The 27,740-nt window shown below is 42.7% G+C and overlaps 1 protein-coding gene and 1 long non-coding RNA gene across 7 annotated transcripts in view; one reads left to right on the top strand and one right to left on the bottom strand.

The window, feature by feature from the left end:
• The first annotated feature begins 1,838 nt into the window (after positions 1-1,838).
• LOC120102978 (uncharacterized) lies at positions 1,839-8,676 on the top strand. The gene is made up of 2 exons (XR_005504993.2): positions 1,839-1,974; positions 2,097-8,676. It is a non-coding gene; the product is annotated as an uncharacterized LOC120102978 (long non-coding RNA).
• The window catches only part of Ago3 (argonaute RISC catalytic component 3), an 84,790-nt gene continuing 62,964 nt past the window's right edge, over positions 5,915-27,740 (bottom strand). For 4 of the 6 annotated variants that reach the window (XM_039110019.2, XM_008764024.4, XM_017593400.3 and 1 more), the window contains 6 exons: positions 27,142-27,232; positions 24,246-24,440; positions 23,399-23,533; positions 21,450-21,551; positions 19,614-19,813; positions 5,915-18,871 (listed from right to left, as the gene is read on the bottom strand). In XM_039110019.2, coding sequence (XP_038965947.1) covers positions 18,763-18,871; positions 19,614-19,813; positions 21,450-21,551; positions 23,399-23,533; positions 24,246-24,440; positions 27,142-27,232 — 832 coding nt within the window. In that variant the 3' untranslated portion in view covers positions 5,915-18,762. Of the gene's footprint in view, positions 18,872-19,613; positions 19,814-21,449; positions 21,552-23,398; positions 23,534-24,245; positions 24,441-27,141; positions 27,233-27,740 lie in introns of those variants that run through there. The other 2 variants (NM_001271193.1, XR_005504456.2) reach the window with 2 other exon arrangements.

A 27,740-nucleotide genomic window follows, 5' to 3' on the forward strand; every position in this document is an offset into this window, starting at 1 on the left:
TCCTTTGATTTTGTTTCGCCCAACAATTTTGCCAGTGTCTGAAGTCATACACAAAAACAGTATTCCTTTTATGGAGGGCATAAGCTTGGAAAAAAAAAAAACAAACGGGTTGATATTAATGAGCTGGGGATTAGACTCGTGGGCCTAGCTTGCCTCGCTTGAGATATCAACACAGCAAAAACTGAGTGTAGCGGTGCAGTTGTAATCCCAGCACCATGGAGACAGGGTCCGGCAGGCAGAATGTGTTATTCCTTCCAGTGTTAAGAAGTGTAAAAATAGGTAGAGGCGTATGGTGTATGGACAGGCAAGTGGAGGATGGGACTGCCCTCTAAGAAGTGGGAGGCGCTTGCTTGTAGGGGATCCTTCTTGCTCACTAGTTCACCAGGAAAATTAGAACAGTTTTTTTTTTTTTAAACTTAGAGATTTCCCAGCCCACTATACAACCCAAGCTGCGTCAACTCAAATCCTCCTGCCCCAGCCTTCTGAGTGCTGAGGTTATAGGCGTGAGCTAACACAGGCTGTTTTGTACACTCTGATATGCAGCTTGTAGCTGGGATGCGAGCAGGAGTTGTTTGTTAATTTGTGTATCCCTGACTTGCCCTGGAACTCACTCTGTAAACCACGATGGCCTCGAACTCAAAGAGATCCACCTGCCTCTGTCTCCCAAGTGCTGGGATGGATTAAAAGCCTATGCCATCGCCACCCAGCTGTGAATAGGAGTTTGGGATGGTGCCCTTTTACAAGTAGTAGAATAGACAAATTAATTGCTAGGAAAAATGATGGATCTTTAACTTAACTGGTTAATTAATTTGAGGAGACATTAGGGACTGAACCTAGGGCTTCATAAATTCAGAGCATGTGTTCCACTACTGAAAGCTATATATGCCCGTAGCAGGCACAGCAGGGCTGCCTCTATGTAAACGCTGGGGGCTGGGCAGCTGCAGAAGCTTCGGCAGCAGGACCTGATTGAGGACTGCCTGAGAGGACAAGGATTGCTGGTGCAAACAGTGCTAGTCAATCAGGAACTGCTGTTTAGAAGAGATACTTTCGGGGTTGGGGATTTAGCTCAGCGGTAGAGCGCTTGCCTAGCGAGCGCAAGGCCCTGGGTTCGGTCCCCAGCTCCGAAAAAAAAGAAAAGAAAAAAAAAAAAAAAAAAAAGAAGAGATACTTTCTTGGGACTAGTGGGGGCCCGTGGGTGGAGGGTACTAAAGGAGTTTGCAGCAGTGGTCAGATGAGCTTTCTGAGGCATTTCTCGCAAACCCCAAAAGCAGGTAGGGTTGGGCTGAGCAACATATGTCCAGCCTTACCTTTGAGCTTGCTTATTTGGAAACACTTTATGCAGAAATAAACGAATGCATGCGATGGCGCTGGGGCGGCTTCAGCGAGAACCCGTGAATGGTGAAGGTGGCCCTGTTTTTCACAGCTCCTGAGGTTCCCACACATCCTGCCCAAGGGAAGAAACTGTTTCCAGAGTTCAGTCAACTGATGGGTTGGCCAGGAAGAAAGGGATGATGGGAATTAGTGAGAGATCGGAAGTGTATCTCGGTAGCAGAGTGTTGTCTCGCCTTAACAGGCACACGCACATGGTATGTATGAGTATAAAAAGAAAGAGTGATGTCCCGTTCTTTCATTTTGTGTTAGCAACACCAGGCAACTGGTATCGTTACTGTGATGTTCGCCACTTTCAGTGAGCTCAGTTCCTGTGTGGTGTGTGAACACGCCGCCGAAGATTCTCCAACCTTGGCGAGTTCCTGCAAGGCACGTGCTTGCCCATTCACCAGCCAGCTGTTTATTGGCTATGGTCGAATCGAATGAAAGTCCTGAGGTCTTCTGAGTTCCTTTACTTCCAAAATTCTCCCACTTTCCTGCTGGAAGGGACATTCACACCAGATGGCATTTATCATCTGAAAGAAAAGACTATCAGAATAGAAAGAGCCAAGCAAGCGGCCGGATGGACATCCAGGAACAACAAAGGTCAACACCGGCATTAGAATGATCAGGGTCTCTCTTGGCTTTACTTTGGGATCTCCTTGGTAGGTTTGTGGTGTGGGATAGGAAATGTATTTGTGCGATGATTTTGTGTCTTTATCTTCCAGACAAGGAAGTCTTACGAAGTACACATTGCTGGGATCTCAGGCTGGACTCCTCTTGGCCCCTGAACCTTGGGATCTCCTTCAAAAGACAAATACACGAAGCACAGTGTGAAATGTGAGCAGAATTTAGCGCAGAGTAGAGGATGGCACACTCCTAAGGACTGAGCATGCTCAGGCCGTGCAAGCCACGCACACAACCTGAAGGGACAATGACCGTGCCCATCTAGAAAGGCTTTATCTTATCGCTGACATCTCCAGAGCTCACAGCTCTTCCCAGGTGGTGACTGACAGGCCAGTTTTGCACTGATTCTTGAGGATGGGGCAATGGTGGGAGTGCCATTGTCCTTTAGCAGAACTCATGCTGGACAGAGATCTTACAAGGTTTAGAGCTCCTGAAACCAGATTCTAGATGGTTATCCACTAATTACCTTTGAATTTTTGGCGGGGGGGGGGGGGGGCAGTTCAGGGTGTCAGTTCTCCCTTGCTAGCACCAGAGATTTGACTCAGATCCTGTTTCTCAGACCAGTGGGTCTGCTGTTTTTTTTTTTTTATTATTATTTAATTATTTATTTATTATATGTAAGTACGCTGTAGCTGTCTTCAGACACACCAGAAGAGGGCACCAGATCTCATTACAGATGGTTGTGAGCCACCATGTGGTTGCTGGGATCTCTGGAAGAGATCTCAGGATCTCTGGAAGAGCAGTCAGTGCTCTTAACCACTGAGCCATCTCTCCAGCCCCGGTCTGCTGCTCTTGTCCATGGTTTTACACACCCTGACTGTGCAGGAACCTTCTGGATTATGCAGGATCCTAGAGACAGACCACAGAAGCAGGAAATCTGAAACATGCAAAGCAAAACATGCAGAACACCCACACATATAAAATTTGGGTACTTTTTTTTTTTATTTTGATTGATAGTTCTGGGTTATATAAACCTTTTCCTCCCCCCCCCCACTGTACATATTCCTTCCCCTGATGCTTCTGGTTTTAATTTTATGTATGCCTAATTTTGCATACGAGTTAGGGGATTTCCCCTCAGAGTTTACTTCGAGGACACAGTTTATGTACCTCCAACCAGCCTAGGCTCTGTGCCCTCCTACATTTAGGAATATCCTTGAGTAAGGCAATCATTGGTGTTTGTTAAGAGAAACTCATGCCATCTTTGTGCACAGCGCGATGCAGATGTGGTCCTAGGTTATCAAGTGCATCTGGGCATGTGTACAGCTGTGGCCCAAACCAAGTGGAATCCCAGGTGGTTAAGATATTTCCTATGCATGAATGCTTTATGAAGGGTCAGGGGTCGCCCAGATCTTTATGCTTGATAGGCAGGTTCTCAGCCTGAGAAGGCATACTTTTTGTTGTTCTTGTTCTTGTTTTGTTTTTCCAAGACAAGACAAGCCTGTTTTTTCATTTTGTTTTGCTCTGGGTAGCCCTGGCTACCCTGGAACTCACTCTGTAGATCAGGCTGGCCTCGAACTCACAAGAGATCCACCTGCCTCTTCCAGGGATTAAGGGAGTATGCCATGCCACTACCACCCAGGGAGAATACATAACTTTTTTTTTTTTATTTTATTGTATGAGTACACTGTGCCTTCATACACACCAGAAGAGGGCATCAGATCTCATTACAGATGGTTGGGAGCCACCATGTGGTTGCTGGGATTTGAACTCAGGACCTCAGGAAGAGCAGTCGGTGCTCTTAACCACTGAGCCATCTCTCCAGCCCCCAATACATAACTTTTAAAGTGATTGCTCACTGACAATAGCAAGGCGTAAATATGAAGACTGCCCTCCAGTCTTGTGTTTGTCCCTTGTAGATGATCAGAGTTCCTTTCTGTTCGAAACAACTTACCAACTTGCTTCCCCAATTACAGGGAAGGTTTAAGCTGAGGTTTGCTGGTAGGCTCAACTCTCTGCTTGTTGGAAATGGGTATCTTTGGAAGAGTGAGAAGCGTGACTCTGAAATGGTTTTCAAGTCTCGATAGGTTTGTTTGATAGTGAGCTACTCTGAGGCTGCGGTCAGTTGACGGACGTACGTTATTTAATTTGGAGGTTTTGTTTAAGAATGTCAGTCCCTGGGGGCTGGAGAGATGGCTCAGTAAAGAGCACTGCTCTTCAGAGGACAGCAACCACATGGTAGTTCACAGCTGTCCATGATTTCAGTTCCAGGGGATCTGAAACCCTCACACAGGCAGAAAGATGAATGTAAGTAAAAATAAATAAGTCATTTAAAGACGTACAAAAAAGTGTCAGTGGGGCTGGGGATTTAGCTCAGTGGTAGAGCGCTTGCCTAGGAAGCACAAGGCCCTGGGTTCGGTCCCCAGCTCCGAAAAAAAAAGAACCACAAAAAAAAAAAAAAAAAAAAAGTGTCAAGTGATGTAGGGGACAGAGACAGGAGGTACATTTCTGTCACCCACAGTAGCCAGAATTCTCACATCTTTCAGGAACCCCGACTCAAGTCAAACGGTGGTTGTAGCTTCAGCTTAGAAAAGGGGGTTGGGATTCTCCAGTCTGACAGAGAGCTGGGGTTTAAGAAGAGATTCCCATATAGATTGTAAACATGAGAGTTGAGAGGAGAGCTCGGAGAGAAAGACAGGCCCCTGAGCGTTCATGTGGACTTCTCTGAGAGAGAACACTGCTGTCTCTACAGGTCAGAGATGGGGGTTGTGGGGGTTTGGAGCTATTATCTGGGGAGTAGTTGTTGAGGGCACCCGATGGGATTAGAATTGATAATGTTAAAAGGTCTAGATCACAGGATGTAGAATGGTGAATTACCTTTACCGTAAGAGAAAAGTCATGCTCTTTTTTTTTTTTTTGGAGCTGGGGACCGAACCCAGGGCCTTGCGCTTCCTAGGCAAGCGCGCTACCACTGAGCTAAATCCCCAACCCAAGTCATGCTCTTTTAAAAAGGTTATTTATTATTACAATTGTTGTCTTGTGTGATTGGTGCATTTAAGCTGTGGTGCCCACAACCTTCAGAAGTCAGTTCTCTTTTCATCCTGGGTTCTGATGACTGAACGGAGGTCAGGCTTATTTGGCAAGGTTTCTACCGACTGAGCCATCTGGCAGGCCACCATAAACAAAGGTAGCAGCCTTGTTTGGAATTCCCAGAAATGTCTGGGGAAAGGAATGAGGCCTTCCTTCTCTATCCAAAGCCATATACGTTCAGGCCTTGAGCCTGGGGTCACTGCTATTTTTGCATAAAGGGCAGTTATGTTAGTAAATGGTCACAGGTTTCCAGTAAATGTGCTGGAATTCTCTCTCTCTCTTTCCAGACAGGGTTTCTTTGTGTAGCTCTGGCTGCCCTGGAACTTGCTCTGTAGATCAGGCTGGACTTGAACTTAGAGATCCACCTGCCTCTGCCTCCCAAGTGCTGAGATTAAAGGCGTGCACCACCACTGCCTGGGAGAATTCTTGACTCCCAGTTGGCCAGACTCCTGACTCAAGGGCTCCTTTTCCTTCCTGTACCCCAAAATTTCCCCATTTTTCAGCTTGTCTTGGGTAACTTAAGGGTTTGTAATTACTCAAGAGTATAAATGATATATTTTTGATAGGTCCATTATTGTTTTAAGTGTTCGAGTGTTTTCTTGTACGTATGTACATGTTCCACATGCATGCCTGGTGCCCACAGAGGCCAGAAGAGGGTGTCATGTCCTGTGGAACTGGAGTTACAGATGGTTATGAGCTGCCACATGGACCAAGTGTTTAAAACCAACTTCTTCTAGCTCAACTACACATAAGGTTTTGAAATAAGTTTTTAGGGTAAGATAGTTAAACGCAAAGTAGAAAATTTAATACCAAGCTAGAAATACTGAAGCACTTTTGGTTAAAAACTTTATTAGCTTTCTGTTTCTCATAATCATACATATCTTTAAGGAGTTAACATGACAGATCAGATCAGAGCCTGGCCACCAGTACACAGTGATAGAATTCAGCATTTGGTGACTCTAATGACACGAGATCACATAAATCACCCCCAGCAGAGTTCCCATTCCTTTTCCTAAACATGGCAGCCAAGCACCATTGTGCATCATTTCTGGTCCCATGGTAACTTACAGATCAGACCCACTCCTCTGTCTTACTCCATGTTAGCGCATAGCCAAAGGTGTAAAAAGGCAGCAGGTAGACAAACATTATGAAACGCTGCGGTCTAAGTACTATAGTAAACTCTTCTTCCTCAGGAAAAGCCAACAGAGAATATGAGGCGAGCTCAGGCACGTGACAGAGCTACAGCGGGAGGGACGGTGAGAAAGGAAGGGGTCAGAGCCCCACGTTGTCCTCTGGTGTCAGTGGGAATATTTGGCAAGAGCTGGGAGTATGAGAGGGTGGGAATGATTACTCTGAATTTATGTAACATTTCAGTTTTAAAACATTCTGTTGACTCGGAAATAGAAGTTCACATCTGTATTACAAATAGGCACACATGGTCAAAGTGATTACAAGGTAAATTTCAAAGGCCATCCGCAAGGAGGACACTTTGCAGGTGGCCCCACCCTCCCCACATGTCTTGGAGTTTACAGTTCACTCCTCAGAAAGGTCCCTTTAAGAATGATGTTAGTTCTTCATCCACTACTCAGGGTTTAAAAGCAGCAGCAACTGTCTGAAGCAGGAGTGGTTAGCAACACTTTGTGTGGGAAGCTAGAGGGAGGGGCAGGGCTGCAACGGACTGGTCGTGCTGCCATTTTAGTCCTCCCAGCATGAAAGAAACAACATATTATTTTGTCTATTTAAACTTAATCCATACAGTGTTATAAAGTCTTTATATATACACACATACAAACAGCACTGTTTTCCACAGCCTACAAATGCACCCACATATTAATTCACAAAATGATACTTAGAAGATACAGTAATACTTTCATGGGTCCATAACGGAGAGAGACATTCAAGCTGCACACTACAGTAAAACCGTTAACAGTGTTCTGATAATCCGTGTCAGCTATTGCACTGCGCATGCACGCTGCCTTTCTTTCTTTTTTTTTTTTTTTTGGTTCTTTTTTTCGGAGCTGGGGACCGAACCCAGGGCCTTGCGCTTCCTAGGTAAGCGCTCTACCACTGAGCTAAATCCCCAGCCCCACGATGCCTTTCTTTTGAGACAGGTCTTGTTCCATAGCTGTGACTGGCCTGGATGATCCTCCCGTCCTGCCTTCAAGTGTTGGGACTACAAATGTGAGTCACCACACTTCGGGCTTTTTTTTTTTTTTTTTAAGCATAAAGTTCCTCAACTTCTTACCTTGTAATTCTAATTGTTCCATTAAACTAACAACAGATATCGTATTTGTTAGCAAGGAGTTGGAAAGGCCCAAATGCTTGCAAGAATGGGAGGTCACCATTAGTAGAGAGAACAAACATTGAATTTATCCATACCCTGTATACTTAACCTACATTCATTTTTCTTTAAAAATAAAAACAAAAGCAACGAACTCGTCTGTTATAAAAGGAATTGTTTATACTTGTGGTGATATGCCCTTCCTAGAAACAGGGGTTCTACCTTACAGGAAAATGGATTTTCTATTGAAATGTAAGGCCCTGCCTGCACTTACATACATCCACTATCACCTGCAGCCAGTCTCTGACTTCTGAGAGAGGATCTCACTAAGTAGCCTTGCTCCAACCTTGTGCTCCGTCTGCTGCAGCCTCCTGCATGCTGGGACTACAGGAGTCTGGCTTATGTTTTAACTTTTACTGATAAATCATAATTGGAGTTTTTAAAGTAAAGCCAAGTTCAATTCTGTAAATGACGAGCGAAGTCTGGACACTTTGCTCTTAGAGCCTACCCACCTCTCCAAGGGAAAGGGACCGAATGTCTGCCAAGAAGCAGCGGGTAAGGCCCGGCAGAACAGCAGCTGAGGTGGACAGGAAACACAGGCACCTGGAGACAACAGGGCAGGTTAAAATCTGGGAGCCTGATGGCCTCCCCACTAACTCAAAGTGTAGCTGCAACTACTTTAGCACCACTGAAAGGAATTTAGTTTTCAAAACTTACATTTTTGCCAGCGGTTATTACAAAGAAAAAAGTGTGCCCGTACGCTGACCTCTGGTGGGGAAGAGTGGGGACACACCACATCATGATGCCTCCATGGTTCTCATGCGTGGCCCATGAAAACAGTCTGCCGTAACAAAGACACTTTCACAGAGGCCAATTGGAAAGGAGCCCTCAGAACCTTCCCTACCACTCTGAACTTCTGAATAGCTCTTCCTTTGGGGAAGTCAAGTGTTATTCACAAACAAACCGATTCACAGGGGGACTTGGTGAGGTAGGTGAGGGCAGGTACCATCACTACAGGGAGACAGGCGGAGAGTGGGAAGAAAATGCCAGAGGTCATAGAACAGATGAATGGCACAGCCTGTGTGAGCATCACCAAGTCTCTGGCATATGCCTTACAGACCTTTCTACTCTCAAAGGTATAACTAATTTCTTTTTTAAAGATTTATTACATATAAGTATTCTTCAGACACACCAGAAGAGGGCATCAGATCTCATTACAGATGGCTGTGAGCTACCATGTGGTTGCTGGGAATTGAACTCAGGACCTCTGGAAGAGAAGTCAGTGTTCTTAACTGCTGAGGCATCTCTCCAGCCCTTAACTAATTTCTTTTTTTTTTTTTTTTTTTTTTTTTGGTTCTTTTTTTCGGAGCTGGGGACCGAACCCAGGGCCTTGCGCTTCCTAGGTAAGCGCTCTACCACTGAGCTAAATCCCCAGCCCCCCTTAACTAATTTCTTAATAGTCCTCTTTCAGTTGTGTTCTTTTTTTTTTTCTTTTCTTTTTTTCGGAGCTGGGGACCGAACCCAGGGCCTTGCGCTTGCTAGGCAAGCGCTCTACCACTGAGCTAAATCCCCAACCCCCAGTTGTGTTCTTTTAAAGCCACATTGGTTACACCTCAGGCCTGAGTAGAGATTTTTTTTTTAAAGATTTATTTTATTTATATGAGTATTATGCAGTTGTTTTCAGACACACCAGAAGAGGGCATCGGATTCCATTACAGATGGTTGTGAGCCACCAGGAATTGAACTCAGAACCTCTGGAAGAGCAACCAGTGCTCTTAACCACTGAGCCATCTCTCCAGTCCCACATTTTTTATTTTTCTAGAAGACAGGGTCTTATATTGCCCAGGCTGACCAGAAACTCAAATGTATGACCAGCATGCCTGGTGCATATACGTTTATGTTATTTTACTTTTATATGTGCCCACTGAGGCCAGGAGGGGGCATCAGACCCTATCCCCCCCTACCCTAGCACCCCTGGGGCATTAGTGAGCTGCCAATGTGGGTGCTGGGAACTGAATTCTGGTTCTGACCGAACAGTAAGTGCTCTTAACAGTTGAACATCTCTCTCTTGGCCCTAAAAAGGGATTTTTGTATAATATTTTTTTACATACCAGTAAGTCAGATGTGATAAATATATTTATATAACAACTTTAGTTAAATATGTAAGAAGAATAGATAGTTTAAGAAAGCAAGAAATATGTAAACTAGAAGTTGTCTAAGTATTAATCCATTCAACCGATTTTTAAAAAAAATATACTTATGAAGCCATGTACTAAAATAAGTCAGAAACTTTTTTTCTTGGTCTGGAGCTTGTAATGTAGACTAGGCTGTTCTCAAAGTCAGAGACTGCCCTGACTCCCGGTGTGTTTTGATTAAAGGTGTGTACCTGGCTAAAAATAGTCTTCTCATCCAGCAGGAACGTCCGGCAAACGCCCTTCTTCCCCAACTATTCTAAAGACTATATTCACCCACAGTAGAGTGACTGTAAACTGCCCGGAAACCTTTTTGTTTAAAGAAAAGAAAAAATGGTGCCCTGGGCTAAAAAGGCACCTGGGAAAGTTTCAGACAAAAGAGTCCTGGAGTTCCTGCTCGCTCTACTAGGTGGTTGTTTCATGGGGGGGGGGGGGGGGGGGCGGTGCAAGTTTGTGCTTGCAAAGCGTGTGCTTTACCACTTGAAGTACACCCCTAGCCTATACTTAAGTACACACGTGGGCTTGCAAGGCCCTCATCTCACCAACAAGGAATCATTCCCTGACTGAAAGGAGAGGTGTTTGCACTGAGTCATCACCAGAGATCTAGTGTACCGCTATGAAAACCAAAACTTCCTCTTACTAACTCCTGGGGACCAAACTGGATGTAGTAACCGGGTGGAACCCTTTACACCAAGATTCTTCCTTCTTTTTAACCCACCAGGGTTCCCCCCGAGTCTGCACAGGCAAGTCTGACAAGGCCCAGATTGGGGTTTTCTAAGGAGAGACCCACCAGTACGCTACAGTCTGCCAGGCTTCTACTTAAGGCTAACAACTTCATGTGACCTCCTCACTATAATGCAGAGGTGACTTTTAAGATGTAAATCTGTCAAGGAAGCACGGCTCTAATACACATCTCCATGATAAACCTTTCCTTGACAGCTGTGCTAAACAGCCAACAAATGCTCCTTTAACTGTGAACACAGAAAATGCTAATCCAGGGTTTCTAGGATCCCAGCAAAGAATCTATCTCCCCATTTCCCTTTCCTGCCTGCTCTCACAGCCTCACTGGTCAATGTCTTTATAAATCCCTCCTTTAATAAAGGTAGAGTCACATACACAACAGATTGGAACCATTCCTTCTTTGAGCTGAAGATTATCAAATGGCCAAGTCCAGGAAGTTTTGCTTGTCCCCCCCTCACCCCCAAACAAAAGTCATGAAGCTGAAAACTTTGGGCATGAAGTAGCAGACTGATTTCCTTAGTAAGTGTCTGATGCAGCAGGTACAAGTTTCCTAGGATGGCCTCCAACTCAGTACGTAATCAAAGCTGGGCTTGGTTACAGGAATGTACACCGCCAAGCCCAGTTTGTGAGGCACTAGGGACTGAACTCAGGGCTTCAACCATGCAAGGCTTCTTCTGCATGAGCTTCACTCCCAGCCACTGACACAGCCTCTGATACAGATGTGCACACGGAAGAGTAAAACATACAGGGAGGTCTTCTGGGCAATGTGCACATCTCTTTTACTCACAGGACTGTTATTGAAGGTATGGCCTACACCTCCCTGCACAGATACTTGGTCCTGAAGAGGTACGCTATGAACTTAAACAAGCCAGATGCAATTTCATCGCTGATGTGGCACAGAGGCCAGTTGGGTGTCTGGGTGTGTGGAGCCTCCCATGGAAGCTCAGGAACCCAAAAGCTTTCAGAAAAGAAACTGGATTTCAGACAGCGTCAAACACATTAGTGTAAAAGAGTGATGTGCCCATCTACCTAGAATAATGGAGACATACAATAAAATGGAAGATACAGTGATTAAGGGGACCTAGCTATACTTGCAGGGGGAAGAAAAGAGCTACTTGAAACAGACTCTCCTGAATGGCTAACGAGCTTGTCCGATCAGTGCACTGACATTCAGTGAGCACTTGGCGGGTGAAGGAGGGCGTGAGCGCAGAAGGTAGGTTAGAAAGCAAGGGATGTAACTAGAAGAATGCAGAGAGAAATGACTTAGCTAACGTCTACATGGGATCACACGCTGACTCATTTCACAGTGCCTTTTTACTTACTCTAAAAAATATCTTCTGGTTTGCAAGTCCCTAAAACCTTCCCAATTCCCCCCTCTCAGTGGAGAAAGGAGTACAGCGAGGGAAGTGAAGTGCATGGAGCCCCAACGATTTGACATTTAAAAATTCAAGAAAGGATAGAGTTTCTCTTTTCATTTCTCACAGGAAAGAAGAATTCCTTAGCAAGCAAAGTAGGAGTGTAGAAATATAATGGACAGATTTTATCTTCTTTAGGGAATAATATATCTTTTTCATATACTTAAAGGAATTAATGTGCCAATATAAAGGGAGATTGAACTACTAAAAAAACTTCAGTGATTTTATATCCTTGAAATTAATATTCTATAATCACACTTTTATTGCTTTTCAATTAGTTCATGTTACTACTTAACTTTTGTATACTTGGTGATAAGCTCTCACTATGAGGCCCTGGATGACCTGGACCTCACTAAGTAGCCGAGGCTGGCCTGGAATTTGCAGAGGTCAGCCTGCCTCTGCTTGAGTACTGCTATTAAAGCCATGCACTTCGGGCCTTCTGAGGTCAATTTTAATCAGATGAAATGCTTTTATCATTCTGTCTTTGTTCTTCCCAGACACCTACACTCTTTTTTCTTCACCAATACTCAGGGTTGAACCAACTTTGAAACTCTTCTAGGGGAGTTCAGGGTAGCAAATCTTCCAAATAATTATGGAAGGAAAATCTCACTTGGGAATCAATTATCAATAACTTGTATATCCTTTTCTATTTGTCTTCCCGACTATAAAAATGAATCACAATCTTTTTTTTTTTTTTTTTTTTTTGGAGCTTGGGACCGAACCCAGGGCCTTGCGCTTGCTAGGCAAGCGCTCTACCACTGAGCTAAATCCCCAACCCCATGAATCACAATCTTGAGCAATGTGCCTCAAGCTAACAAAAGAAACCAAAGATCATTTATTTGACAACATCCTCCAAGATGGAATCAGGTAAAATAAAGCCAATTTGTTAATGTTTGTTTGCTATCAAATGGAGGAGGAAAATGAACCTAGCTTACAGAGGCCCTCCCTCCTATCCACATGTAGAAACCCACCTAGGGACTGTCTTTAATGCCCATTATATAAAGTACTAAATATTCTAAAGTAGAAAATCGGGTTAACGGTTTATTGGTAAAAATCCAAACTCTATAGAATTAGTAGTTTGGCTGATATATTAACACTATCTCAATTTCTGCTAATATCACAAAGAAAGAGAAAAGCTAGATATATTTATAAAAATAAAATACCTTAAATCTAACATCTGGGCAAAATGCAAAAGTTGCACACGAATTGCCAATAAATATGAACATCACTATAGAAAAATTAATCTTAAAAATAAGCTAATAATTTCTATTAAGACCTTATAAAAATGAAAAAGTTTAATGTGCGAACAGACACAGCTCACCCCAGATAACCAGTGTAATTTTACTGACATTCTTACATTACGCTGCAGACAAGGTTACTGAGGGGTGGTGGTTTCTGTGTGTTTTTAGCATAGTTATTGTCTGGAGGAATGGTCACTAAATTCACAAGAGGAATTGGTTAATTGACCATTTAGTTGTAAGAAAAGGCTGCTAGCTTCCCAACAGATGACTGAGTTCCTAGTGGGCTTAAATGGTCTCACTTTGCTTATTCTCACAGCCCACATTTACACGTTTTCCTCCCTAGGGCTAGGGGCGAAATCGGGGCTTTGTATTCGCTAAGTACCCTTCCAGTGAGTAGTTATATATCCTCAGACTATGATCTATTGAAAAATAATTGACCATGCCCTCTTCCTGTCATTTTCTACAGTCCTTCTGACCTAAAAAAGCAGGAATCATGTAAAATAGTCATTACTGTCTAAAACCCAACAGTTCCCTAAGGACTGAGCTCTCATGTTGCTTGCTCTCTTGAACTGGTCTCAGTGACGCAGCTCTTCCCTTGTATGTACTGTCCTTAACGTTGAGTCAGAAGGAAAGGTTAGGTCAGGAGGTAACGTGCTGAAAACGGAAAAGCTCCTCATAATACAGTTCCTGCCATGGTACCTTTGCCACGGGGTGCTTACTACTATATCTCCTATCTTATGTATATTATAAACACTTTAAACATAACTGAGAATTAAAAATTATATTTTCAAATTTACAAAATCGATTTGGTGAGCATTAACTGAGAGACATGTTACTACACACAAGTCCCTTGGTTCTCCTGACCAAATTCAGGACAAACGACACTATTTATATGAAACTGGCATACTCTTGGTATTCTAAATTATCATAAAAATTTTTAGCTTTACGTTGTTTGAAAAGTAAAAATCTACAGCACCATCTTCAGAAAAGGCACTTTCTAAGAACCACTTTGCTTTAAAAAACGACTTAAAACCCAGTGTCTACCTGGAAAACCTCTTTACTGAGACTCTAATGGAAAACAGTAGCAGATTCTGGTGACCTTAGACATAGATTTCAAACAAGGAAGGGGGCCCACTGGCTGGCTGGGTGACTCGAGAAGATCCTAATTTGTCATCAGTTCGCTACCTATAACTTTAACATGGTCTTCTACCGGGAATTGAACCCACCACACTGAGGTTCACCATCCTTTTATTCAAGCTAATGTCGTTAACTTCTGTGCTTTGAGAACAAAAGATTCTGAAGAAAACTCTAGGCACTCCTTTGGAGGGGTGAGGTAAATTTCATCTGGCCATGGATAATATCAACAGAAGCCTTTATTCATTTTAAAGTTGCAGACTTACAGGGAGAATTAGAAACATAAAATGTGCTGTTATTATAATCCTTTTTCTCTCGCGATGTATTTTATTTATCGCTATCTAATCGCTATCGCCTGGGTCTAATTAATCACAGCATCACATTCAATGTTGCCAATATGTTTTGGAGACGATTCTCTTTCTGATTTGTCTGGTGTTTTTCTTTTTTTTGGGAGCAGGGGGTTTGGCAGTTGGGGACACAGTATTCCTATGTATCCTGTCCGTCTTTGAGGAACCCACACAACTTGAAAGGGACGGGTAAGCTACACGGAACCGCTGAGTGCCTAGGGAGGAGGAACACAGGACGTCTGTGTTTTAGCCATGGCCTCCTGTTGCTGAGGCTGGCTTTGAATTCCTGATGCTCCTGAGGGTTGGGGTTGCACCTTATACTCAGCTTAATTGAACATAGAACTCAGTTTAATGACAGCCAGTGAAAATTATGCAGAGAGGTCAGTTAAACCTCTTGGAGAAACATTACTATGAAGGTTTGAAAGAGAAAGGGAACTATTCTCCCAATGCCCAAAGTGTCGAGGCCCTTGATTTTCTTGAGAATTAAGCAAGTGAAAAGCCCCACCACGTGTTATGATATTCATCTCCCTGGGCTTCGCTTCTATGGCTGCTCTCCAAGTGCTCACGCTGCCTGTTACTGAGATCTGGAAGCTATTCTTACTCAAGAGCAGCTGGTTTCTTATTCCAAGACACACATCAAGCTCGCCACCCTAAGTTCCACAAGATACTGTGAAAGTCACTACTGGGCTATGGGAACCAGAGAGGGCCTGGCTTGGACAAGTCCTTGGGTTTTTTGAAGGTGAGGAGTGTCTTCAACCAAATGCCTTCCCAAACACACAGAACGTTCTTACTGGGGTCCCTTCTAGATTCTCTTTAGGAACAAAAATAAACTAATAGGTCATTTACTATGTATTTCCAGACTATTTTTCCTGGAAAACGTGTTAAAAAATAATTATTAATAAAACAAAAGGTTTCCATATTTCTGTGGAAATGTGCCAGAACCCAGAACCGAGAAGACTTTAGTGCCCTCACGTGGACTATCAATGTAAAAGAAAACTACGTTTCTAAAGCAAAGGCGTTCTGTCACTGAACTGGAATCAGCACCGTTTCAAGTACTTGTTATTTGTTACCTTCATATTTTATGTCCCTAGACTTATCTGAGAAACAAAAAGTGTCTGACACTAGCCTGGCATCTTGCTTATCTCCTTACTGTTTAGTGCAGTAAATGTCAGACCTGCATTAATAAATATAGCAGCCACAGAATTATTAATATACGGTCTCAGTGCCAGGGCTTAGATACCGGAATACAGACATGTAACACGCACACTCTACACACACATTTGCCATCAAGAATATACACTAAACTCGCAACTCTTCACATGAGAATCAATTTCTACAAGTTGCTCAGATTGACGTTTCAGTCACTCTTCTAAGCCATGCCTTTTATAAAAAAACAAACAAACAAAGAAAACAAACCCCGACAACATCCATCAGCTGGGAGCAAGAATGCGGCAGAAGAGAAACATTACTATGGCTTCATGATGTTTAAACTGAAAGGAACTTAGGAAAGAGATTAGGAGTTCTACCCAGAAATGGAAAAATAGTATAAATTTCAAGAAGTATTTCTATAGGCCTTTTTATCTTAAAATCCTAAGCACAAACTTTGTTGGCATTGCTTGGTATACCAATTTATTAGTAGGCAAAATAGAAACACACTATACATAGTCTTTATGTATAGTTAATTATCTTAAACTAGCAAGACAATAATGTAAATGCATTCTAAAAAAGGAGCCATTTAAAAGATAGAACCTTATTTTAGAAAAAAAAATTCTTCTTTAAAAAAATCCTTTCAAATAAGAGCTAAAGTAAGGGTTTCACTCTGGCATGTGTGAGATCAAAGGTCAGGAAAGGAACAGGGTGCCCATGCCACTCCCCAAAGCTCCTCACGTGAACATGTGCAGGGGCCAAAGAAGGTGTTCTAGTTATACTAAGCAAACACAATCCAGTCAGACTTTTGATAGGGAGGCTATCCCATTCTATTCTCTTGGCCATGTTCCCCAACAGCCAGGCATGATGATAGGAGCGCAGTGGTCCTAACTACCAGGGAGGTTGAGAATACTTCTGGAGCCCAGGGTTGGGGGCCAGCATGGACAATAGAGAGAGACTTTGTCTCCAAAGCAAACAAGCAAACAAACCAACCCGAAATATGTTAGAAGGAGATTTCTTTTGCTAGGGTTGAGATGGGAATATTTTGGAAGGAAAAAAACTGTATAAAGTACATAAATATCCTTTGTAAAGTGCTTTGAAACAGTATTGAGAATTGCATTTTAGTTACTTCAAAGCAACGAACATATAAAATACAGTACTTTCTTTAGTGTTCTGGCAAAGGGACAGAAGAATTCATGCCTGTAGGACATGGGCTCAGATTTTAGATTCAAAATACAGTAAATTGGCATAAACGTGGACTAACAGTAAGAGAGCAAACGAAGACCTAAATACGTGCCTGCTCATGGCAGATGGAGTTCTGAGAGGCTGACAGCGCCCACCACAAACATCTGTAGTGCTTGTCCGCAGAGCCGGTGTGGGGACAAGAACAGAGAAGATTCACACACAATTGTCATGAGTTACAAACTGCAGAGTTCCCGAACCTGACGTTACGGAGAAACTAAGCTTTGATAGCTTAAAGTTAGTGACTAAAGTTACTGATTAAAGAAGTGAAGAAAACTAAGTTTTTAAAGAGTTTTCACTGTATTTTAGAAATTTACTAATTTTAAATGATCAAAGTATTAATTTCCTTCATCATTGCCATCTTACTTTTAAAGAGAAAGTTACACTGGTAAAAAGATAGAAAAAAACCATCCAGTATTTGACTCCTTTTAGTCAAAGAAGCACAGTTCAACAAGTAAGATATATTTTCAGATAATTTAAAAATATTTAAATCTTAAGCTGTTCACTGTTATTTTTAAACACGGAGGTTCAACTACGTCTCTGATCTCTTATCTGAGGCTCCTTTAATGGGTTTAACTCCTTTGGCTACAACTGTTTTAAGGAATTGCTTTAAAACTGAATTTATGAAACTAAGGAAACTCTCCTTCTGAAATTAAGGCTGTATTACTTTGCCCCCTTTAAATGACAGATGTCTGTTCTTCCTGCTAGCCATGGTGAGGACGACAGACACGACTTTCCTGTAAAACTGCTTATTGCACTAAAAGAGAGCAAAAACTGTCTCAGTTCTTAAATATGATTCTAGTTCTATAAAAAGTGTAGCCAATACAGTTTATAATTATTAAAGCACTATTCTAATGAATATAAAGGCAAAGGGAGCTATACTTCAACATATATTATGTGTATACATACATACATACATATATATATGAATGAAATCACATTAAGGTTTGAGGGCAGTAAGTAAACTAGCAAAAACAAAACAAAAACAACCCCAATTCCTTCCTTTTTCCATCCTACAGAGTTTCAGATTTCTAAAATCTTTCCCTTTATAAAAGCTTGAAGGGATTTCCAGGTATAACTCATACAACAGAAGGCTTTGGAACATTTGCTCTGGTCAGAAAGGTCTGACAAGATTTCGTATGTGCAGTGGCTTTACAAACTCACTACAGGAAGAACCCTGGGTCACCACTATGCTGAACACAGTGCGCATGGGGCTAAGTCCAGAGCAGGAAGGAGCAGACGCTCACAAACATGGTGTCGGGAGTGGAGGACTCCTGGGTGTGAGACAGGAGCTAGGAGGAGGGTACATAAAACCAGAGGTCTAGTTTGCCAAGCCTTCCTTCAAACGAGCCATATGCATGAACATACGAATGTCATTTGTAGCTACAGGGACAAAAGAACAGATGCTGAAGGACACAAGGAAAGACAGTTCCCCAGGGGAATGAATGATAGAACACACACAGGTACATATCCGTGATCTAGATACATACGCACATGAAGTAACGTGTGGGTGATGAAAATACACACTCCTTTACAAGAATAGATGCACATTGCTTTTTTTTGCATGTAAGTGAGCAATCATTATTTGTGTAAGTGTGTGTTTTTAAACCATCATTTACTTTTTCTTTACTTTTTTTGCAGAGACGGTTGTGCCGCTAAGCAACTTGAGGTAAAGGTATTAATGGGGTTAGACTGTAAGAAGTGAGAACGAACAACCGTGATGCTTCTTCTACAGGACACTGCAAAAAAGCAGCGGGCTGGCTCCCTGGTATACAACAGTGCTGTGTTCTTTGACAGAGTAAACATTTTTCCTCGGATCAACGTAAGGTCCAGACCCCTACATAGTATTGGCTTCTGTGCGGCTGGAGGCCTCCCCAGTGAACTGAGTCCACTGGAAACATACGAGCTCCAGCTCTTCCTCTCGGAGATCACTTGGACTTGCTAAGCGAAGTACATTGTGCGTAAGGTATCTTGGTGAATCTGGACAGCCTTGGCAAGAGCTTGTGGATCTCGTCCATTGCTCTGTCCTGACACATGGCTTCCTTCAGCACTGTAAGAGATTGGTTAATGAACACACACATTCTGCTCTAAAGTAATGACTCTGAAGAATGCTACATGCTGTAGAAAATTCCAAAAACACTAGAAAATAGACACTGGCACAGTAAACTTTGCCTCTCATTTAGCTCCAATATGGCCAAGTTTTACTCTCTTTCATTTTCTCAGAATTTTCAAATCCCAGACCTCATCACTTTGTCTAGTATATATAATATAATATAAAGTGAATAATATCTTCCTTGGGTAATTTGGAGAAGCAACTAAGTTACTAGATCATTCTGGTTTTTTAAAATATTTTATGTGCATGAGTATTTTGCCCGCATGCATCTAAGTTCCATGTGCATTCTTGGTGCCATGGATCCCCTGGAACTGAAGTACAGACGGTTGTGAGCCACTATGGTGGCAGCCAGAGTTCCCAACTGTGGAGCCACTCATTTCCCCAGCCCCAGATCTTTTGATTATTAGTAAGCGCACATAGTATTTTTAGTAGAAAACCGTATTTTGGGCCGTCAATTCTCACTGGTTTTTGACACCGTGCACTGGCTGTCTGACAGCCTATGGAACTTTTTTTAAATTAAATTATTTTATTTATTATAATATTATATCATTTATTCGCATTCCAAATGTTCTCCCCCTTCTTGGTCCCCCAGTGGCACCTATGTACATAAAAAATGGCCCAAGGACACTAGACTATTTGGATTTGGTTTAAGACCCTACTCTTCGTGGTTCCGTATTACCTGTCATGCTCCTTGTCCACCAGATGGTACCTGGCTCTGAACGCCACCAGGTGAGCATAGTACGCTGGTGCAGGGATCGACACGGACCTGGTACAGCGCACGTAGGTGTGGCAGAGCTGGTAGGTCAGCAGCTGCAGTTCATCCGCAGTGAAGCAGTTGTCATCCCACAGAACGTGATAGTGAGAAGGACGGCTGGTTCCCTACAGAGGAGAAACGGCACAGTGTGCTGACTCCTTTCTTCTCTTCTTTTTAAGGTTTTGTTCATTGGTGACTTGGCGAGATGGCTCACCGGCTAAAGGCGTGTGCTGCACAAGCCTGGTGACCTGAGTTTGATTCCTAGATCCCATGTGAAGAGTTACAGAGAAAGCAGAATCCAGAAGGCTGCTTTCTGACTTCCACACTTGTGCAACGGCATATTAATACTCACACACACAGTCATGGCCCCTTTCATTGGTGTACAGTCACTGTGTACTTGGTACATAAGAGCACGTTCACGTGAGTATGTACCTCACATTGAGCATCCTGCCGTCTGTCCTCTCTTCCCTCCCTGACCTGCCCTCTGCCTTACTCCACTGTTCCTCTGCAGTCTCACCTCTCCTTTCACGTCATCTCTACACCCATGATTATACATGTCCTCATCAATCTAATGCTTTTTACCTGTTGCTATCACTTTAGTCTATGTGTGTGGGTGTTCTGCCTGCTTTAATGCCTGTGCACCATGTGCCCGCCTAGTGCTTGTGGAGGCCTGAAGAGAGCACTGGATCCCTGAAGAGAGCACTGGATCCCTGGGAGCTTGAGCTACTACAGACAGGGATGAGCCACCATGTGTGTGCTGGGAATCGAACCTAGGTCCTCTGGAAGAGCAGCCAGTTCTCTTAACCTCTGAGCCCTCTCTCCAACCCCTCTCTCCAAAATCTAGGACTCCTGACCCTCCAGTCTTCACCTCCTAAGTGCTGGGACTACCAGTTTTTGCTACCAGACCCAGCTTATAAGAGATCATGGTGCCAAAAGTCATTATGTTAAGCAAAATAAGTCAGATTTGAAAAGATAACACCAGATATTTTCTTTTATATGTGAACTCATTATTTAAGATTATGTATGCATGTATATGCATATATATAATTGTGTATATTTATGTATTTATGTGTGTATATGTAGGTCAAAATCTAGAAAGCCGATAAAAAGGGAGGAAGAGGTCTCAAGGAAGAGAGAAAAGGAGAGGGTAACAGGAAACATGTGAAAGTGTGGGGGAGGCACAACAGGGAAAGGAAGCAGGAGGTTGCTGGGAAGGGAAGGAATGGTAACAAAGCACGAGACACATACACATGAAAATTCGAGAATTATTTTGCTGGATTATTTTAATCCCAGTACTGGGAGGTAGAGGGAGGAGGATCTCCGAGTTCCAAGCCAATCTGGTCTACAAACAGGACAGCCAGGGCTACACAGATAAACCCTGTTTCAAACAAAACAAAACAAAACAAAACAAAACAAAACCCTAAGCAAAAAACAAACAAAAAAACCCCTATTTTGTATAGTACAATATTTCTCTATATAACCCTGGCTGTCCTGGAACTCACCCTGTAGGCCAGGCCAGCCTCAAACTCAAGAGTTCTGCCTGCCTCTGCCTGCTGAGTGCTGGGACTAAAGGTGTGCGTCACTAATTCTGCTGTTTTCATAAAAATATTTCCCTCTTAAAGTAAGGAAAAGGAAGAAATTCGTTTACTAAAACTTACACATGAAAATAACTAGGAACACAGAAAAGAGTATTATTTACTCTCTGTTTGCTGAGGAGAACTGGGGCTCCTCAGGAAAAACATTCCCCTGGAGCAGGCTCACCTGTATTCCAGCATGGCTGCAGAGATAAAAGTCGAATTCATACGGGTGAGTGATGTCTGTATCCACTGTGGTTCCAGCTGGGATGTTGCCGCTTCTTCCCACCTACATTTTTTTTTTTTTTTGGCGGAGGGTGGGGGGGGGAATCAAATTTTAATCAACAGGACAAAAACAAGTATCAGAAAGTACATTAAAAATGTTCAAATACATAAACCGACTTCACATTTCACTACTTTGAGCTTGAAATATTACTGAAGTAGCTATTAAGTTCATCCCTTAGTTCCTCGTCTTTTAAAAATTTATTCTTTTTTTTTTTTTTTTGGTTCTTTTTTTCGGAGCTGGGGACCGAACCCAGGGCCTTGCGCTTCCTAGGTAAGCGCTCTACCACTGAGCTAAATCCCCAGCCCCTTAAAAATTTATTCTTATCATCACTACTATTTGATTTTCCAAGACAGGGATTTGTTGTTTAGCCTTGACTGTCCTAAAACTAGTTCTGTAGACCAGGCTAGACTTGAACTGAGAGATCCGCCTGCCTCTGCCTCCTGAGTGCTAGGACTAAATGTATATGCTACCACGCCCAGCTTAATTATATCTAGTCTTAAAAAAATCCCAGCCTAATAAATTAGCAACACATACCATACAGAAGCTGTAACCTATTTAAAGAGGAAACTGGATTTTTCATGACAGTTCCAGTTTCTAGATTTATGCTCTAGGGTAGTTAGTCCCAACCTTCCTACTGCTGCAACCCTTTAATACAGTTCCTCATGTTGTGGTAACCCCCAACCAGAAAATTATTTTTGTTGTTATTCATAAACAATTTTGCTACTGCTATGAATTATAGTGTAAATAGCAAATAGCCTTGGAGACAGAGGTTTGCCAAAGTGGTGGTAACCAACAGGTTGAGAACTGCTGCTCTATCTAGGACAAGGTATTTTACCTCTTTGTTTTCTCAGCTATAAAAATCTTCCTTTTTGTTTTCATTTTTGGGAATTGAACCCATGGTCTGAAATGTGCATTACATCTAAACACTCCAACTAAACTCTGTCGCAGCCATTGTTAGCGTCATGTGGAGCATGGGCAGAAGTAAGCACGGATGAGCGGCCTTACTAACCGCAGCTGACCATCGCCATTACAACTCTGTAGTAGAGCTAGAGTTGTGGCTCAGAGGTTAGGAGCACTGGCTGCTCTTCCAGAGGCCCTGGATTCAATTCCTAGCACCCGGGGTTGGGGATTTGGCTCAGTGGCAGAGCGCTTGCCTAGGAAGCGCAAGGCCCTGGGTTCGGTCCCCAGCTCTGAAAAAAAAAAAAAAGAACCAAAAAAAAAAAAAATAAAAAAACAAAAATCAATTCCTAGCACCCATGTGGCAGCTCACAACTGTCTGTAACTATACACACATGCAGGCAAAATACCAACATACATAAAAAAATGAATCATAGAAAAGAATGCTGTGTAGTTACGTAGCTTGGATTTGAGGACCACTTCTAATAGTGCTTTCTCTGTAACCATCGAGAGATTACAGCTTCATTTTCATGACAGGGATGATATATATATATATTCTATTATATGTAATAATAACTGCATAATTTTTAGGAGGACTAAGTCAGTTAAACTGAAAAACCACTTAGGTTGAGTATGGAGCTCAGTGTACACAGCCTAGCTAGCACCCATGAGGTCCGCACATGATTTCCAGCAACAGAAAAAGAGGAAGAAGGGAAGAGATAGGAAAGGAGGGAGAGAAGGAACAGGGAGAAAAGGGAGGACGGGAAGGGAAGAGGCAGACATTGGAAGCTTGATGGTGGGGAGGGAGCTTGACTTAGAGCAGTATTACAAGACATAAAATTACCCTTTCTGGGTTGGGGATTTAGCTCAGTGGTAGAGCGCTTGCCTAGCAAACGCAAGGCCCTGGGTTCGGTCCCCAGCTCCGAAAAATAGAAAAAAGAAAAAAAAATTACCCTTTCTGTTCTATCAGCACAGAACAATCGCGTATGATGTCTCTTCTGAACGACAATGTAGGTTATTCCAGGTTGATAGTCTTTTTCCAAACTGATACAGGCTTCTCGAATTGCCAGGAGCTCATAATATAATACCTAGAGAAGATGCAGCACAGGAACGGAACAAGCCAGTTGTTTATTTTACAAATTCCAAAGTAAGATAATGATTTCACTTCGTGATTTTCTGTTTTTAAGGATCAATTTCATTTTAAGTTATGCATATGTGTTTGGGCAGGAGTTTGTTTGTGCACGTGCGTGCAGGTGCCCTGGATGCCAGAAGAGGACATCAGAGCTCCTGGAGCTGCGGGTGGCAGGGAGCCACCTGATGTAGGTGCTGGGAACAGAACTCAGTTCCTCTGCAAGAGCCCCAAGCACTCTTAACTGCTAGGCCACCTCTCCAGCCCCACCTCATGACTTCTTAGCATCATGTACCGTACACCTCCATAATGCTTCTGCATTATGTCATTTAGCCACGAGCAGAGCAATGAAGGCTCACATATCCACAGGAAGATTTAAAAAGGAAAATCTACCGAGGCATCAGTTTTGATTTGACAAACTTTTAACTTCAGATGTTTACCTTCAGATCTAGAGATCACATCATAAACTTAGTGTGTGGTATACTTATGGCCTAAATATATTCCAGGCAACCCGCTGAGCATCCTCGAACACACATCCTGGGCAAGGAGCTACAAGGTTACAAGGCTGGCGGGGGATTGAATTTTCATTGTACGGCAGCACAGTTGGAAAACCAAAGAAAACAAAGTGGTATCTTGCCCACAAAGAAAAAAAAAAATCCCAGGCAACCAACCTGTCTAAACTGTCCTTCGGAAACACCATCCCGATAAAAGATGATCCGAGTAGGTTTGAATCGGGTTGACTTGTAAAATTGGATGAGCAGTTCCCGGACCATGGAGGCCAAGTCCTGGATGATTTCCTGTCGGGGTCTCTGAACTCTCACTGTGGCACAGTATCTGCTTGGATGGGCATCCATACTGCCTACAACCTAGGTGGGGAAGAGAGGAATTCATCAAAACTAAGCTGTCTTCATATGCTTTACCAAAGCCTGTTCATCATTACTTACTTTGAAAATAACAAAACATAGACAATCCCTCGTAAAGAATAACAACACAAAGACTAGAACGATTAAGCAGTATTTTTTTCTTTTTCTATTTTCATGTGTGTGTGGTGTGCATATACGCAAATCCATATTTTGTACATATTTGGGACCATGTATAATGCTGTCCTTACATGTGAATGTGTGTGCATGAAAAGGTCAGAGGTTGCACAGTTATAGAAAGAGCAAGCAGGCAAATTACAATACTTATAGATTTAAGGAATAAAGTTAACAGATTTAATGGGTATATTATACCTATTTATACCCCCAAACCAGAATGATCAACCTTGGCCAAAAACTCTCAAACCTGAAGAACAATAATGAAAGTTAGTGACAAGAAAATCGTTAAAGAACTAAAAAGATTAAAGACTATCACTCTCCAAAAGGAAACAAACAAACCAGGCGCTGGAGAAATGGCTGAGCAGTTACGGTCACTGGCTGCTTATGCTGAGGACCCTGGTTCAGTACCAAGCACCCACATGGTGGCTCACAACTGTTAACTCCAACTTCAAGGGACTCAGTAACCCCTGGCCTCCATGGGACTGCAAAACTCGTGTGTGTGTGTGTGTGTGTGTGTAGGGGTATATTGTATGGATGCATCACCTGTCAATTTAAAAACCCATGGCCTATAGGAAAGGGTAGAATAGAAGATGGGACATCTGGGAGGCAGAAAGAATTCTGGGACAGAGCCAGGCTTGGGAGATTCTTGCCCAGGAAGATGTAATGAGATAGATGCATGGTACCTAAGCATGGATAACCAGCCATGTGGTCAAATATAGATGGGAATGAATGGGTTGGGGGCTGGAGAGATGGCTCAGCAGTTAAGAGCACTGACTGCTCTTCCAGAGGTCCCGAGTTCAAATCCCAGGAATCACATGGTGGCTCACAACCATCTGTAATGAGATCCAATGGCTTCTTCTGGTGTGTCTAAGGACAGCTACAGTGTACTTACATAAAATAAATAAAATCTTAAAAGAAAAAGAATAAATGGGTTATCTTAATTTATGATTTTAGTCAGAGCCTAGCTATATAGCCAAAATATTTCCAGGAGCATGGGGCTTAGAAAGAAGAACCAAGACAACCTTCTAAATACATAAAATAGAAATAAAATCTTCAAAGAGAAAAACCAAATTATCTGATCAATAAATGGGCCAATAAAGCGAGCAGACAGGTCTGAAAAGAAACCCAGGACCAGAGAGAGAGGGCTTTGCGGGGGGAGCATGCTTAGCAGGCAAAAGCATGCTGCAGCCCAGGATCTCCAGCCTGAGCTTGATCTCTGGGATCCACACAGGAGAATGAGAATCAACTCCTCCAAGTTGTTCTCTCCTCTCCACATGCGCGCTGTAGCACTGATGTGCACCTCTGCCCAGCAGTAAATAAGGAGAAATACTAATGGCCAACAAACACTTGACAAATGGCTCAACATCCTTAACCTTAAGGGAAATGAAAATTAAGGTTCTGTAATTCCATCTCACCCAGGCAAAGTGGCCACTGCCACAAATAAATGACAATAAACCTGGCTATGGTATATGAAGGAGCCTCCTCCACTGCTGGTGGGAATGTGAGCAGTGACACCTGAAAGCAGTGGACAGGTTTCTCGAAACGCTGAGAACGGACCTACCACATGACTTAGTTCTACCTCTCTTGGGCACACACCTGAAGAACTTAGAGTCAACACAGACCGCGGAGATACCTGCGCTTACATGTTTATGGCCGCACTATTCACAGTAGCTAGGAAACTGTACACTCAGACGGATGGACAAAGGAAATATGGTGCAGGCGCCAGTAATCTGGGCTAGGGTGGGTTCCAGGGATGGTCAAGCTTGGTGGAAGGAAAGAAACAACTCCTGCGAGTTCTCCTCTGACCTCTAACTTCCACATACATGCCCTCTCTATAAACAAACAAACAAACAAACAAACAAATATATGAATTAAGATACCTGTATAGTAGAATTTTATGCAGATGTAAAAAAAATTGAAATCATGGTGTTCAGAAAAATACAAATGGGAATCCTCATGTTAAATAAAACAAAGCCAGTCTTAGAAAGACAAATATCACGTGCTCTCTCTCATACATAAAACCTAAATTTAAGGGGTTGGGGATTTAGCTCAGTGGTAGAGCGCTTGCCTAGGAAGCGCAAGGCCCTGGGTTCGGTCCCCAGCTCCGAAAAAAGAACCAAAAAAAAAAAAAAAAACCTATATTTTAAAATTTTATTATATACATGGACTAACTGGGAGAATAGAGGCTGAATTGGAGAAGGGAAGAGACTATAGGAGAGAGAAACGGAGGAGGAAAGGGACTGAGACCAAGAATACCGGCACATGGGTGACGATGCCAGGACAAAACCCACACATGTGTGACAAGGATGATACCGGCACATGTATCATGATGCCAGGATGATATGGGCACATGCATGACGATGCCAAGATGATACCAGCGCATGCGTGATGATGCCAGGATGATACTGACACATGCATCATGATGCCAGTATGTTAACCCAAAAAAATTAATAAAGAGGAATATATAAAATTTTGAAATGTGGAAACTAGTGTGGATTCTGGATAACACAGACTTGTCTAGAGTACTCACAGCAGCAATGGAAGGCTTCTTCCCGTCACCAGCAGGCGGGTGTGTGACATCTGCGCCCAGGAAGATCACTGGTTGCTGGAACACAGAAGGTCTTAAACACATTTTTTTAAAGGGTTAGACAGTTCATTTATTTCATGTTTCACATGTTTGCAATACACCTGCACACCGCTGACAGTACAAGAAAGCCTGCACAACCACCAGACCTGAAGCGCTGACCAGCGTACTTTGTTTGTTTTTAATCTCTACACAGTCTTGGCAGTCCTGGGAATCACTACATAGACCAGGCTGCCCTCAAACCCAGAGATCCCCTGCCTCTGTCTCCCAAGTTCTGGGATTAAAGGTGTATGCCACCACGCCCAGCCTGATCTTTTAACTCATGAATCTCTATCAATGAAGTAAGAGCTGTTATATCTTCCTGACATCTTGTGAGATTTGTCATGTTTTTAAACAATGGTACTACTGTTGTAAAAAAAAACTAATGTTCTCTGTAATGGGGAAAAACTATGTTTCTTTATAGTATTTCAATAATTTCTATGCATTTAAAAAAACTACTTATGTTTTTAAGTCTATGGAACTTAAAAGAAGGACCGAAAGAATCA

This window comes from Rattus norvegicus, chromosome 5 (assembly GCF_036323735.1).
Source record: "Rattus norvegicus strain BN/NHsdMcwi chromosome 5, GRCr8, whole genome shotgun sequence".
Lineage (NCBI taxonomy): Eukaryota > Metazoa > Chordata > Mammalia > Rodentia > Muridae > Rattus > Rattus norvegicus.